Here is a 14933-nt window from a genome sequence, read left to right on the forward strand (position 1 = left end):
TGACGTCAATGAAAGAATTAAACAGTTTTTGCTTCAGGGAATGCTTAAGCGTCCACAAAATATAGTAGTCTGAAATAGTCGAGGCCCCGACAATACAGGTGAATAGGGGCCAACCCAGGACCTCAGGTTGACGGCGTGTGGCTAAAGCTACATGCAAAGGCACGCTCTCGTGGGGAAGATGAATGGCGGCATGTTTCAGTCGCGTGGACAGAACTTTCCGGTAGCCTAGAGCCGGGTAGAGTCATATGTGAACCTCGATGGTTCGCTAACAGCGAGTTGTAAAGCCATCATGTCGTGGCATCGCTCCAAGAAACTGTGCAAACCGCCTTCGTTGTTGTCGCGGGAACTTCACATGTATGGGAAGAGTTCGAAAGAGAAGTTCCTCTCGTGGGAGCGGCGGAACCAGTTGCTGACGGCGTCATGGGAGTAGTCCGCTTGCCCAATCCCTCCTTGATGTAGGCGGCCAATTGAGGAGCAGTATGGGGTTGCTTCCACTGAAGATCACTCGGAGATAACGTCGATCTATCTGCATTACAACGGAGACGTGGCGCCCCTATATACCTTTGACTACGAAACTTCCAGAACCACTTAGATTTTACGTGAACTCCCAAGTAGAAAGGCGTCCTAGCTTTCACTATTTCAAAACTTTCAAAGTGTAAAAAAATAAGTAGTCAAACTAATCTACTATTATACAAAGCGCAGAATTGTCGGTCCGTCTTGCAAGTTCCCACGGACCCACAAAAATCGACAAGACCTTAAGGAGGGATAATTAAATCGACCCAGTACACGGAGTACCTCTAGTTTTACAATGTACATCGAACAACTTCGAGTAAGAGTGCACGATTAAACTTGCAAAACAACATTTGAAAAAGGATACGGAGCAACACGTCCAGCAGTGCTATAGGTGAACGGGTAAAGCGGAGAAGACGTAGAACTTTACATTAGGCGACGACCCGTTTCTATTCTCTATCGGATAGAATTGGACGGAGCTTGACCGCCGGATGTATTGGACGACAGTAATCGTGTATGTATGTATACATGCATATATGTACACATGTATATATGCATATATGCACATATGTATGTGTATATATATGCATATTTATTTATATGTATGTATATACATGTATACGTACATATGTATATATATGCATACATGTATATATATATATATATGCATATATATATACACATGTATGTATATATATGACGTGGGAGTCACCCGGTGGAGGGTACCGTAATGAAATAGACCACATCATCGTCAATAAAAAGTTCTGCCTGACGGACGTCGCTGTTGTACCAAAGTTCTATACGGAATCGGACCATCGCCTCCTCCGAGAAAGATTTTCCTTCACAAGGAGAGCAGAGAAAGCCACCAAGTTCAGAGAGAGAAATCTCAGGACTATCATCAACTGGGATCTCTTCGCTACGCTAGCCGGCTTTCGGGAAGATTCCGCAATGGACGACATCGAAGAGGAATATGACCGGCTTGTTGAACACCTTCACGACTGTGCGAAGAAGGCTGAGAGTTTTAAAACCACCAAGAGACGCCCGTCTCTTGAAACTCTGGAGCTGATACGCCAGCGTGGAGCAGCACGAGCCGCACGGAACCAAGAACTCACGTCCGAGCTCGCAAGGCTTTGCAGAGAGGCGATAAAGGAAAACCTTAAAGAAAGAAGAGCAGAAGTGTTGGCTGAAGCTGCAGAAACGGGGAAAAGCATCCACTATGCCCGTCGAGACTTCGCCAGTCGCAAGTTCTCTTGATTACTGCTCACCGGAACCCAAAGGGAACAGCCATTTCATCGAGAAGGGGGATGGAGAAAATCATTTACGACTTCTACTCTGATCTCTTCGACAGCCATGTCCACTTGCCTCCTCACCATCTGAGGGAAGATGGACATGTCATTCCAGAGGTTCTCCCGTTCGAAATATACATGCTGTCATGTCGGGAGGAAGTCGTACGGCACCCTGTCCTGACAGAATAAGACCAGAACACCTGAAGAACCTTCCGCTAGTACTCATCGACACCCTGGCGAGGCTCTTTACACGTTACCTGTCGGAATGCAAGGTTCCTAAACAGTGGAAGACCAGCAGAACCGTGTTATGTATAAAAAGGGAGATCCACATGACATCGGCAACTATCGCCCAATCTTCTTACTGTCCGTCATCTAGAAGCTCTTTACAACAGTAATCCTTAATAGGACTGAAAAAGTATTGGATGAAGGACAGCCATGCGAGCAAGCAGGGTTTCGAAAAGGATTCAGTACGATTGACCACATTCACACTGTTTCAAAACTCATCGAGGTATCACGAGAGTACAAGATGCCGCTCTGTCTTACCTTCATCGACTTGAAGAAGGCTTTCGACTCAGTTGAGACGGAAGCGGTCGTGGAAGCTTCGGACAACCAAGGCGTCCCTACTCAGCACATAAAGGTACTTCGAGAGTTGTACAGTAACTTCACGACCGGAATTTCGCCATTCTACAAAAATATCGTCATTGACGTGAAGAGAGGGGTCCGACAGGGTGATACAATCTCACCCAAAATATTCACAGCCACCCTCGAGAACGCAATGCGAAAGTTGGAATGGGACGCCATGGAAGTGAAGGTTGATGGTCGGCAGCTACACCATTTGCGCTTTGCTGATGACATTGTACTGATAACACCTAGCATCAGCCAAGCGGAACGAAATGCTGACCGAATTCGACGAAACATGTGGATGCATCGGTCTTCAGCTGAATCTACAAAAGACGATGTTCATGCGGAACGGATGGATCTCGGATGCCCCGTTCACGCTCAACGGAACGAACATATCCGAATGCACCAGCTACGTTTATCTAGGTCGGGAATTGAACATGAAGAACGACCTGACCTCCAAGCTGGGCAGAAGAAAACGAGCGGCTTGGGGAGCGTATAAAAGCATCGAGGATGTAGTGAAGAAGATCAATAACACCCGGCTCCGTGCTCACCTCTTCAACATCATCGTACTTCCTGCTTTGACCTATGCTTCGCCGCGTTTGCCAATAAAAGTAAGATAAGGTGGTCAGGACACGTGATGCGCTTGACAATCGTCGGACCAGAGCCGTGAGCGACTGAGTTCCACGCGATATTAACGAGAAGATCGCCTGTCCGAAGGTAAGATCTCTTATATTTCTTATATATATATATATATATCTGATTGTTAGCTGTAAGTGATGACAGTGTCTTTACTTAACGCAATGAGGGACTTGAGTATACGCATTGGGAACGTACGAGCTATATAACCTGCACTGTTATATGGTAAGCTTCCCATACATTGTATTAGGTTGAGTCGAAAGTTCTGGGACAATGTGGTAGTGATGACTTCTAGAGATCATCACTCAGCTAAGAGCTGACAAAAATGGACGTGCTAGCTATCGTTTGATAGAGTATAAAATTTTCTTCAAAGTGTAGATTAACAATTACACTGACTTAGTTCCTTTCCGGCTACCATGCCGCGCAATTTCAAGCCGTCGTCACTCCACGTCATTGAACGCGCAATTGAGAGAGTGATGTTAGGAGTATCCCGTTTCACGCAAGTGAGGGACGGGATTCGAAGTTCTCTCCTACATCAATGATCGAAGATTAGAGACGCCGCTGCGTTTGCCAAGGAAAGTAAAGTAAGGTGGGCCGGACACGTGATGCGCTTTAACGACGACCGTTGGACCAGAGCCGTGAGCGACTGGGTTCCCCGCGATATTAAGCGCACTACAGGAAGACCGCCGACACGATGGTCAGATTTCTTCACGATGTCCTTGAAACAAAAATGTGATGCTCTTCGTGTCCGACGCGAAAGGAGGAACCACTGGGCTACTCTGGCACGCGATCGGGACAAATGGAAGAATTATTGGCGCCCGCTCGACCAATTCGAAGATCAACGGGAGTCAAGGTGATCAAGGCAGAACTGACTCGTTTAGAAAGAAAACTATGAAATCTTTACTTATTATCATTTATTTATTTATAATAAAAAAAGAGGAAGAAAACGTTGTTATAAAAGCACAAATTTAATTTCAGATAATAATACACTACTATTAATTTTCATTGATAAGTGAAGGGGAGCGAAGCGAACACCACAGAAAGTCTGAAGTCCGGCTCTAGCCGAACGTTCATATACATGTACATATACATACATGTATATATGTACATATATGTACATGTATATGAAAATGTGTATACATGTACAAGTATACATACATACATACATACATACATACATACATACATACATACATACATACATACATACATACATACATACATACATACATACATACATACATACATACATACATACATACATACATACATACATACATACATACATACATACATACATACATACATACATACATACATACATACATACATACATACATACATACATACATACATACATACATACATACATACATACATACATACATACATACATACATACATACATACATACATACATACATACATACATACATACATACATACATACATACATACATACATACATACATACATACATACATACATACATACATACATACATACATACATACATACATACATACATACATACATACATACATACATACATACATACATACATACATACATACATACATACATACATACATACATACATACATACATACATACATACATACATACATACATACATACATACATACATACATACATACATACATACATACATACATACATACATACATACATACATACATACATACATACATACATACATACATACATACATACATACATACATACATACATACATACATACATACATACATACATACATACATACATACATACATACATACATACATACATACATACATACATACATACATACATACATACATACATACATACATACATACATACATACATACATACATACATACATACATACATACATACATACATACATACATACATACATACATACATACATACATACATACATACATACATACATACATACATACATACATACATACATACATACATACATACATACATACATACATACATACATACATACATACATACATACATACATACATACATACATACATACATACATACATACATACATACATACATACATACATACATACATACATACATACATACATACATACATACATACATACATACATACATACATACATACATACATACATACATACATACATACATACATACATACATACATACATACATACATACATACATACATACATACATACATACATACATACATACATACATACATACATACATACATACATACATACATACATACATACATACATACATACATACATACATACATACATACATACATACATACATACATACATACATACATACATACATACATACATATATATATATATATATATATATATATATATATATACGTGTATATGTATATGTAGAATAAATGTAGAAAAGATGCTACTAAACTGAGGCAAGGAAATAGATACGCGTAGGAGTCATAGAGGTGAAACGCAACACGAGCAGTGGCCAAGGCTATGAAAAGGTTCACAACGTCTCATTTCCTTGCGCGATACTACTGCACAACGAGATTCCAATTACTTGCAACTGGACCCATCCCAACCCAATTTATCGCTTTGAATGCCGGCGCAATGCCAGGCCGTGGGACTCCTTCCACACCATTTTACAGCTTTGCGGCGCAAGTACACCAATTTGACGCCGTGGGACCCGTTCCATCCCATTTTACCGGCGCCGGCGCACCAATCTGACGGCGTTGGACTTGTCTTGCTGTTTTCTGGAATTTCGTTACACACTACACACACATCACACACACACCACACCACACCACACCACACCACACAATATTCTGGCCTCGAAAACGGTCCAGTGATAGAGTCCTATCAGGTGCGTGGTGATGATTCGGTTCTTCCTCGGTGTAGAGTTTTGCAGCATTACGGAGTATTTTAGTGATACACACACGAACTAAGAGCGTAATTATATAGCATGATTTTTTGGCTCAGAAGTCTTCAGAACTTAGCGGAAATGCCAAATTCTGCAGTGATTTGTAAGGTTTTTGAGCAGAATTTGGGTGTCATGTTTTCAACGAGAAAACCAAGTATTTTCCAGAGACTTTGGAATTCTCAAATATGCAAATGAATGCTGTACCAAAATTTTTGCGATAACACTTGCTTTACGAATATGTAGTTATCACGTCACTTTTCTTGCATTGTGTGCGCACCAAAAATCAGATATTTTCAAGGCGAAATTATCCGCAAGCTAAATCCACTAATTTGTAGACGCTGTTAAATTAGCAAGTGAGTGCTGTTGGGGCATTTTCAAGTAAATAACAAGCTAGATAGATGTTGTCCTTACGAGTCCACTGATGTCCATATCTAATAATATGGAGCGAAAATAGTCAAGCGCATAGAAAGAAAAGACTACTGGATCTACTTTTCTCATTTTCTGGCGAAGAAATGAAGTGGCTACTGTATAACAGATTTATTACGTATCAATAATGCAATGAAATGGTGTTAACCTGTTTTGCATGTGTAATATTTGTCATTTTAAGTGGTCAACAGTGCGTAGCTTATCTACCGCTACATTAAAGGCATCACCCCACGGATCTGAGGTGGTGCAGATTTCAGGTGGAGCATTCGTATACGGGATGGGAGACTACGGAGAGGGAGGTGATTCCGTCCATTTCTTGCTAATTGCCGTAAAAAAAAACGGCCCGGAAGATGCGGCGTCGCACAAGACTGGCGCGCTCCAATCGAACCTCATGTACAAAATGGTGCGCCAAAACGAATGAAGTCGTATCTTCCGGGCCGTTTTTTACGGCAATTAGGAAGAAATGGACGGAATCACCCCCCTCTCCGTGGTCTCCCATCCTGTGTACGGATACTCCACCTGAAATCAGCACCACCTCAGATTCGTGGGGTGATGCCTTTAAGTGAGCCTTATCAGGTCTAAATACAGCCTCTTTCCAAAATATAGACTGTATTCTAAACGAACAGTCTATATTTGTGCATTTCACTCGCATGTTCATGATCTAGCCAAAGGTTCAAAAGAGTAGATAGTAACTTCAGTACACAAGACTAGATGGTATCTGTCTATAGCAGCGTTTAAAATAGCAGATACTATTTCAAACGCTGTTTAATATTAAATAATATCTATCTGTATCATATATAACCTCTCATCCTCGCTTCTACTTGGATTCTGATCGCTAGTTGTCGCATATCGCTCAAAGAAAGATCCTCAGTTGTTGTCGACAATGTAGAGAGATCATAGCTCGGTTTTAGGACTCCTTTCAGTATTTCCACCCGATTGTTCTGAACATGATAGGATGAGAAGTTGAAAATTTAGAAGTGATGTCTTCAGCAATATCAGAGAGAAACTGCACTCTTTTTCACAATCATAATTCCGAAAGGTTAAAATTTCCAGGAACCACTAACATGCCCTTTTGGAGATCCACACTTGTTGTTGAGGGAAATGTTAAGTGCAAGGGTTACAAGGCGAATTTGTAGTGCACCAGTTGCAAACTGGCCGTTATAAATTGTCGAAATATCAGCATGAGAAGAAGAAGATACACCTACCTGCACAGGATGAATAAGAATTGGTGGCTTGTCACATCAATGAAGAATTAAATACTCGACTAGCGCTACACTTCAGTCTCACCTGTTCCTTTTTATCCTAAACTAATACCTATTCCGACAATCTTTCTCTCTCTTCACGATTTACCGGCTGACAGATGACACGAGAACGATATAAGTAAATTGTCAAGAGCATATGTAAGAGAAGTTGATGGATAAAGTAAAAAGTCACTGGCGTATCAATTCACTTGGGATGCGCCAACGCGTTTTACTGGAATTCGTAATCGGTGAGGTTTTGGAACGCGTGTTGGCCTATACAACTACTTGCGGGGGCCAGCCGAAGATCAAGTCAGTGTTTTTATCCTCCCAGACAAGTCTGGTACCAATTTATCGACCTCGGAGGGATGAAAGGCTTGGTTTGCACTAGAGCAGTTTCGAACCCTCGACGGTGTGGCTACAACGGACCTCTGACCGACTGCGCCACACCCGCCCTAAGTTGATGGATACAAACAATAAATCGTAATATTATTTTGAGTGGTCATTTATTAGGTATGCTACGTAACAACGCAACACACATGACATGAGCAAATAAACTTTGTATGACACAGAATTCAGCCTCTACCGTTCTGTGATGGAATGGGAATGGTTAAAATAAAAATAAAGAGATTATCGAGATCAGTGAAGGTTGTGTCACAGGCCAAATTTAGTTGAAAGAGAAGGACGTGGCAGACAAGATCGTGACGATATGGCGATGTGACTCTGCCGCACAGTGAAGGTTGAGCTGTGCGTGAATCTGAACAAAAAGAAAGAGGTACCATTACTATTTCATCACTTCTTCTCACGAGAAAGATCCTATCTGATTGGTCGCGAGGTTATCTGGAGAATTCTCATGCGGTGGACAAAACCGAAAACAATTTTGAGCATGCAGTGACTCAATCGACTCAGAGGAGAAAGTCTCTATACGCCTTGGTTTATAAAGGGTGCAGTGGAAACAACTAAATAATAACATCTCAAAAAATCACTGGGGGATCCTCAAGCCAAGTAGAGGGATGCAGTTCGCTCCGTTAGATAAGGTAAAAAAAAATGAAGTTCTCAGTTGTCCCGATTGCACAGGTGAGTCGTGTATAGGTGAGTACCGAGGCTTTGCAGTGGTAAATTTTTCAAAAATGGCGAATCCGTAAGTGCCACGCAGAAGACATTTAGCACGCGGATAGCTTTACGTGATAACGAAAGTGGGAGAATGGTAAAGAGACTTTTCGCGCATGCCTCTGGAACATCTTGTATTCGATGGTTATGTCCTGGGAGACAAACATCCCTTGACGAGGCCACGCTCCAGTCGCTCATAAGATAAATAAGACCATCTTAGATGCTCTCCTGGCTGTAGAAATGCAGAGAACTACACAGATATAAAGAAATAAAAAAGTACATAGTGATAATTGTCGAAGTTACGGAACCAAACACATACATATTAACTAGTAAATAGTGTGGTAGTCCGATAAAAGAGAATGAGCGACTTTGTCTGGACGTTATCCTCAGGAAGTTTAGAAGTTCTATTTAAACGAGTTCAAAGTTCTATTCAAATGAACCATTTTTCCTCATCTGTTTCACAGTACGAACATTGTTCATAGTGTTTGATATAGAGACAAATTAGGCTACAAGAAGCTCAGTATTTACAGGATATCGATGACTGCCTCTAACAAAAAGTTAAAAACAATTCTTTTGCTTCTTGTTCAAATCTGAGATCATGTTACTTCGCAATATTTTTTCTTGAAAACTTCCATCAAAGTGGATGTGTCTGACTCAGGCATTTAGGTAACAACAACTGTGAATGTCCACAGGATAAACTTCATCGCTAATTGCGCAAGGTATGCATGATCGGAGCATGTTCGAAAATCTACTGAGCCTTTTCACCAACCGCCAGAGGAAGTGTTCCAGACCAAAAAACGACTTTGTTGTGAGTTCGATGAGTATGGACAACACGATCTACTGAAGAGGAAACCACCTGGACGTTCCAAATATGTCAGAACACCCAAAAAACAGATGTTCCTGGTTAGAGTGTCTCTTTGAGTAAGGCAATTACGAGGCCACTACGCTCACCTGATTCAAGTCTCTGCGACTTTTTTCTGTGGGAATGACTCGAGGACAAGATTTTTAAACATCATCCTTGGACCAACTAAAGGAGTCCATCGAAGAAAAAAATGGAGTTCGCCCGACATGTTAGTGGGAGTAATGGGAAACTTCCATGAACAACTGCAAATGTGTATCAGCCGTCAAGACCACCATCTCAGTGATATGATTTTTAAAATCTAACATTAAGAAGTCACATCTAAATTTGGGAAATAAAAAGTTTTTGGAGTACTTCGTAGCATTTTTTTCTTCAATTCCCGTTTGAAATGGGAGAGTTACATTTGCCGCATCCTGCGATTACTGATCGCGTTTCTTAACAGCTCATCTACTCACTGCAATACATCTACCTAAGACAGTTTCATTTGACTGATGTCGTTGCTGTCCTGAAGTTATACAGTTTGTAATTGTTTTCGTCTAAGTTGAAGGTGATTTTCCCATTTTAGAGCTAAGGCGTGAAACATTCGGTAGGCAATAAACCACAATAAAAACTAAAAATAAAATAACCAATAAAAACTAAATTAAAATTTTAAAATAATAATAGCATGTGCAGCAGAATAGCCACAAAACGAAAATGACTAATTCCAGACGTAGTACTGTTTAGACTGCCCACAGAGTTCAGAGCCGCGCGGTTTGGAGGCTCTGCGGGCGGCCTAATTGGAAGAGAACCTGCTGTAAGTTGAACGAAGAGCTTTCAGCAGCGTAAGTTTTGCAGGTTTGAAAAGACATCGATAATTAGAATTTACTTGAAGGAATCACTACGGGGCGAACATATCTGTGATACAAAAAGAAATGACTGTTTCAAGGCATAAGCAATATTAACGAACCCATGTTCAATACTTCAGCCTCACATATAATTTTGTGATACTCGAATAAAAGATTGGAGAAAGAGCATTAGTTGTTTTCTGTTATTACGAGCCTTTTTAGATGGAACCCAGGGTCAAGCATGTAAGTTCTGAAAAAAAATCCTTCTGAAGTCCCCCTCCCATAGATTTCTGTCGCATGTATGTATGTACGTATATGTATATGTATATGTATATGTATATGTATATGTATATGTATATGTATATGTATATGTATGCATGTGTATGTATATGTGTATGTATATGTATGTATGTGTATATGTATATGTATATGTATATGTATATGTATATGTATGTATGTATATGTATATGTATATGTATATGTATATGTATATGTATATGTATATGTATGTATATGTATATGTATATGTATATGTATATGTATATGTATATGTATATGTATGTATATGTATGTATATGTATATGTATATGTATATGTACATGTATATGTATATGTATGTATGTATATGTATATGTATGTATGTATATGTATATGTATATGTATATGTATGTATATGTATATGTATATGTATATGTATATGTATATGTATATGTATATGTATATGTATATGTATATGTATATGTATATGTATATGTATATTTATATGTACATGTACATGTATATGTATGACTTACTTGACTTAATCGGCGGGCTAACGTCATCGCCTGACGAGATTACCCACATTTTCACCGAGGTGTGCCGTCCTTGAACACAGCTCTGCCCAACCTTCTCGATCTTCTGCGAGAGCTTGCACAGAATCAATCCATTCGTTGCTATTCCATATTATGCGAAACCTTACGTCTCGCCTGAACCGCCTATCCACGCCGAGTGTCCTCAGGTCCTTTTTCACCACCTCAGTCCAGAACTTCCGTTTTCGGCCAGGTGACTTCTTCCAGCTCGAACCAGACGAACTCCTCAGAACTCGTTGGACAAGGCGATCTGCCGGTCTCCTTAATATATGACCAAAGAAGCGAAGACGATTTACTTTAGCCACTTTCGATGGCGGTGCAAGATGTTGATGTTTTCCACGTGTCATCCGCCGGTATACCACATCAATTTCTAAAGTTCTTCATTCTGGCATACCCTAGGCCTAAAGTAGCCAAGTAACCGTCTAAGCAGCTTTCGTTCCGTGTAATCAAGCCTCTCCATAACCGTTGATGGTGCTGCCCAAGTCTCCAATCCGTACATCATGATGGAGCGAATTGCGGATAGGTAAACTCGCAGCTTGACTTCTTTGGTGATGGGGTCGACCACAGGCATTTCGTTAAGGAGTTAAATGCAAAAGTGGCCTTAGCGCATCTTTGCTGAACATCTCTCTCGTAGCTGCCATTGTTCTTCAGCGTACAGCCTAGGTAAAAGAACTCATCGACGAGTTCTATCGGTTGTCCGTCCACCCTGATTCCCGTTCGTGATCTCGAAGAGATCCACATCTGCTTGCATTTATCAGGGCGTAGGCGTAGTCCATAGGCTGCAGCCAGCTTCGATACAAGGTTAACAACATGTTGAAGTTTCGTACTGCTTTCCGCGAATATAACAACATCGTCGGCGTACTCGAGGTCAGTCAAGGGGCACCCAGATGGTGCTAAGACAATGTTGGCAGGACACTGGTCGACTATTCTTTGCATAATGTCGTCGACTGCGAAATTGAACAGGAAAGGTCCTGCCACTGCCCCTTGTCTTACTCCAGTTACCACTTCGAACGGTGTTGTACATCTGGCTGGTGTTCGAACTGCAGCAGTTGTTCGTTGATTCATGTCATCAAACAAGCGAACGAACTTTCCTGATACTCCATCGGCGCTCAGCGCGTTGAGAAGACGGCCTCGGTGAGAAGAGTCGAACGCGGCTTCAAAGTCCAGAAACGCTAGTTGCATTGGCTTCGAATACCGCTAATTCGATCATAATTCACTCTCCTGACGATGAGCACCTGGTCAATCGTAGATCGGCCAGGACGAAGACCAGCTTGCTCGTCGCGCGTTGTTTCTTCGCGATGTTTAATGAGTCGGTCCAGGATAATGCGTTCCAGTACCTTGTACATAACACGCAGCAAAGAGATTCCTCGATAATTCCTGGGGTCCGTGACGGATAACTTCTTGTGGAGGAGAATTATGATAGCGTGTCTCCACCAATCAGGTATCCTTTCGTTTATCCACATTAAACGGATGATCTTTGTCATCTCACGAATCCCAGACGGAGGAAGATTTAGTATTTCTGCGCTAATCCCGTCGTCTCCACCAGATTTTCCATTCTTCATTTTCTGAATACAGACCAGGACCTCCGACTCGGTCGGTGGCTCCTCGTTAACCGTATATGTCGGTCTATGAACGTGTTCGAGTTCAGGAGCTGACGGTGCTAGCCTGTTCAGCAAGGTCTTGAAGTGTTCCTTCCAAATTGGAAGGGTTGCTTCACCGACAGCTACCCCATTGGCAGTGTTGAGGACAGGGGAACATCTTTTCATTTTGCCACTATACTGTTTTAGTAGAGCGTAGGCCTTCCGCGGGTTCCTGTCCTCCCACGCCTTCTCAAACTCCATTGCTCTCGACGTCCACTCGTTATCGCGATCTTGTTGCAGTTGACGACGCAGCTTCCTTCTAAGACGCTTTTCCTGGTTGAAGTCACCAGCGCTGCGCGCGACACATACAGAATTGTATGTGGATTTTGTTTCCGCAGATGCAAAGGCAAACTTCTTCCGCGGCAATAGAACCGGGAGCGTTTCCCCTGCAGCGTGCTGTATGCGCTTTGTGAAGGAATCCGCATCGCTAAGCTTCTTCCTGGTCCTGGTGTAATTTTCTATGCTGATGACGGGCCGATCTCTCATGCGTGTTTCCTGCAGTGCAGCAAAAGGCACACAGAGATATCGCAGAAGTCTGGACAGAGCGGCTTGTTGGAGTTCACTCGATAGTGTTCGGCAGTTCAGCGTGACGAAACGAATGGCTGTTGCCAAAGATTCCATGCTCCCTTCAGGCAGTTGACCTTCAGGTTATGGACTTTGGCGGTGTGCTGGACGACAGCACCTTTTTGCAGTGTATGGGAAACTTTCGCCATATAACAGTGCAGGTTATATAGCTCGTACGTTCCCAATACGTACACTCGAACGCCTGATTGCGTTTAGTTAAAGCAGGGCCACCACGTGCAGGTAGCAATCAAACTCGTATACGCGGCTCCATGTATATGTATATGTATATGTATATGTATGTATATGTATATGTACATGTATGTATGTATGTATGTATATGTATATGTATGTATATGTATACGTATATGTATATGTATATGCATATGTATATGTATGTGTAGCTAAATTCGAGAACGCAGTGAGACGTGTCCGACGGTGTTGGATAGGTGCGCTGGCGCCGTAGAGCGATAAAGTGAAGTGAGATGGGTTCAACGGCGTCCAATTCATACCCCGGTGCCACAAACCAGTGGCACAATGGATCCCACGGCGTCGGATTTCTGCGCCGCGGTGCTGTAGCACAGCGTAATAACACGAAACGTTGTGAACCATTTTATGGCTGTTGGTGTGTTTCATCCCTATGTACTCAACTGCATATCTTTTTCCACCATACGTTTGCGTCAACAGGTTGCCAGCATTCTTCCTTCAGAGATTGGCAACAGGAGTGAAACCGACTCCTTAAATAGTAGATAACAGTTCACATGATCTAACGTGGAACCTCATCTTTATCAGTACGATGATGACGTTCATGTCATTACATGTTAGCACATTCTTCTACGTTAATTGTTGAGAGAAAGAGAAGAAAAACTCATGCTCCAAATTATGTCTCCAAATTTTTGCGGAATTGAAGGAATATAGAATACAATATTGAATACTATAGAAGAATATTGAATACCCTTCAAATGTAATACAGACGCGTTCAGGCAGAGGACCATAAAATCATCACTTCAATTCATGATCATTTATGGAATGTTTAATTTCTAGAAGGGAAGAACGAAAGAAGCGTAGCAGGAAAAATACAAATTTGTAATTTCGGAAAATCCCACTCTTTAGCACTTTTTTTTTTCATTTTCATTCACCATTCTTTAGCATAAAAGTGCCTGATATTGTAGATGTAGATCAAATCATCTATATCGCCGCTAGAGATCCTACACAACAATACTCATTCGCTGCTGCACAGAGCAGCGACAAGTGCATGTTATCAACGGCCGCACATTCGCTGGAACATTACGCAAGACTGGACTAAATGTATATGGTTTCTGTTTTCACTACTTTGAATTATTGTCGAAACATCGACCCAGGGTAGTGTGGCACTAGATGCAATAAACATAAGAATGTTCCAGTATACCTCTATTTAGTCCTCTAAAG

At 41.5% G+C, this 14933-nt stretch overlaps 5 protein-coding genes across 8 annotated transcripts; 3 read left to right on the forward strand and 2 right to left on the reverse strand.

Moving 5' to 3' along the window:
* Window positions 1–1206: 1206 nt before the first annotated feature.
* Window positions 1207–1764, forward strand: RB195_022399 (uncharacterized protein; the record flags this gene model as incomplete). The annotated part of the gene is made up of 1 exon (XM_064209509.1): window positions 1207–1764. One exon carries the CDS (start codon window positions 1207–1209, stop codon window positions 1762–1764), a length of 558 nt encoding a protein of 185 aa, XP_064065390.1.
* A 558-nt stretch (window positions 1765–2322) lies between these two features.
* RB195_022400 (uncharacterized protein) lies at window positions 2323–2916 on the forward strand (the record flags this gene model as incomplete). Its single annotated transcript, XM_064209510.1, has 1 exon — window positions 2323–2916. One exon carries the CDS (start codon window positions 2323–2325, stop codon window positions 2914–2916), a length of 594 nt encoding a protein of 197 aa, XP_064065391.1.
* Window positions 2917–3658: 742 nt separating this feature from the next.
* Window positions 3659–3910, forward strand: RB195_022401 (uncharacterized protein; the record flags this gene model as incomplete). Its single annotated transcript, XM_064209511.1, has 1 exon — window positions 3659–3910. The coding sequence occupies one exon, from the start codon at window positions 3659–3661 to the stop codon at window positions 3908–3910; it is 252 nt and encodes an 83-aa protein (XP_064065392.1).
* Window positions 3911–7079: 3169 nt separating this feature from the next.
* Window positions 7080–11651, reverse strand: RB195_022402 (uncharacterized protein; the record flags this gene model as incomplete). 2 transcript variants are annotated; one of them, XM_064209512.1, is made up of 4 exons in its annotated part: window positions 7080–7147; window positions 7228–7366; window positions 7490–7630; window positions 11298–11651. In XM_064209512.1, the coding sequence occupies 4 exons, from the start codon at window positions 11649–11651 to the stop codon at window positions 7080–7082; spliced, it is 702 nt and encodes a 233-aa protein (XP_064065393.1). The 2 variants fall into 2 exon arrangements, with proteins under 2 accessions (XP_064065393.1, XP_064065394.1); XM_064209513.1 differs by lacking the exons at window positions 7080–7147; window positions 7228–7366; window positions 7490–7630 and having other exon boundaries at window positions 11274–11651.
* A 151-nt stretch (window positions 11652–11802) lies between these two features.
* Window positions 11803–13565, reverse strand: RB195_022403 (uncharacterized protein; the record flags this gene model as incomplete). 3 transcript variants are annotated; one of them, XM_064209516.1, is made up of 2 exons in its annotated part: window positions 11803–12489; window positions 12540–13565. In XM_064209516.1, the coding sequence occupies 2 exons, from the start codon at window positions 13563–13565 to the stop codon at window positions 11803–11805; spliced, it is 1713 nt and encodes a 570-aa protein (XP_064065395.1). The 3 variants fall into 3 exon arrangements, with proteins under 3 accessions (XP_064065395.1, XP_064065396.1, XP_064065397.1); XM_064209514.1 differs by lacking the exon at window positions 12540–13565 and having other exon boundaries at window positions 11803–12369; XM_064209515.1 differs by having other exon boundaries at window positions 12477–13565.
* Window positions 13566–14933: the final 1368 nt, after the last annotated feature.

This window comes from Necator americanus, chromosome X, assembly GCF_031761385.1.
Source record: "Necator americanus strain Aroian chromosome X, whole genome shotgun sequence".
NCBI lineage: Eukaryota > Metazoa > Nematoda > Chromadorea > Rhabditida > Ancylostomatidae > Necator > Necator americanus.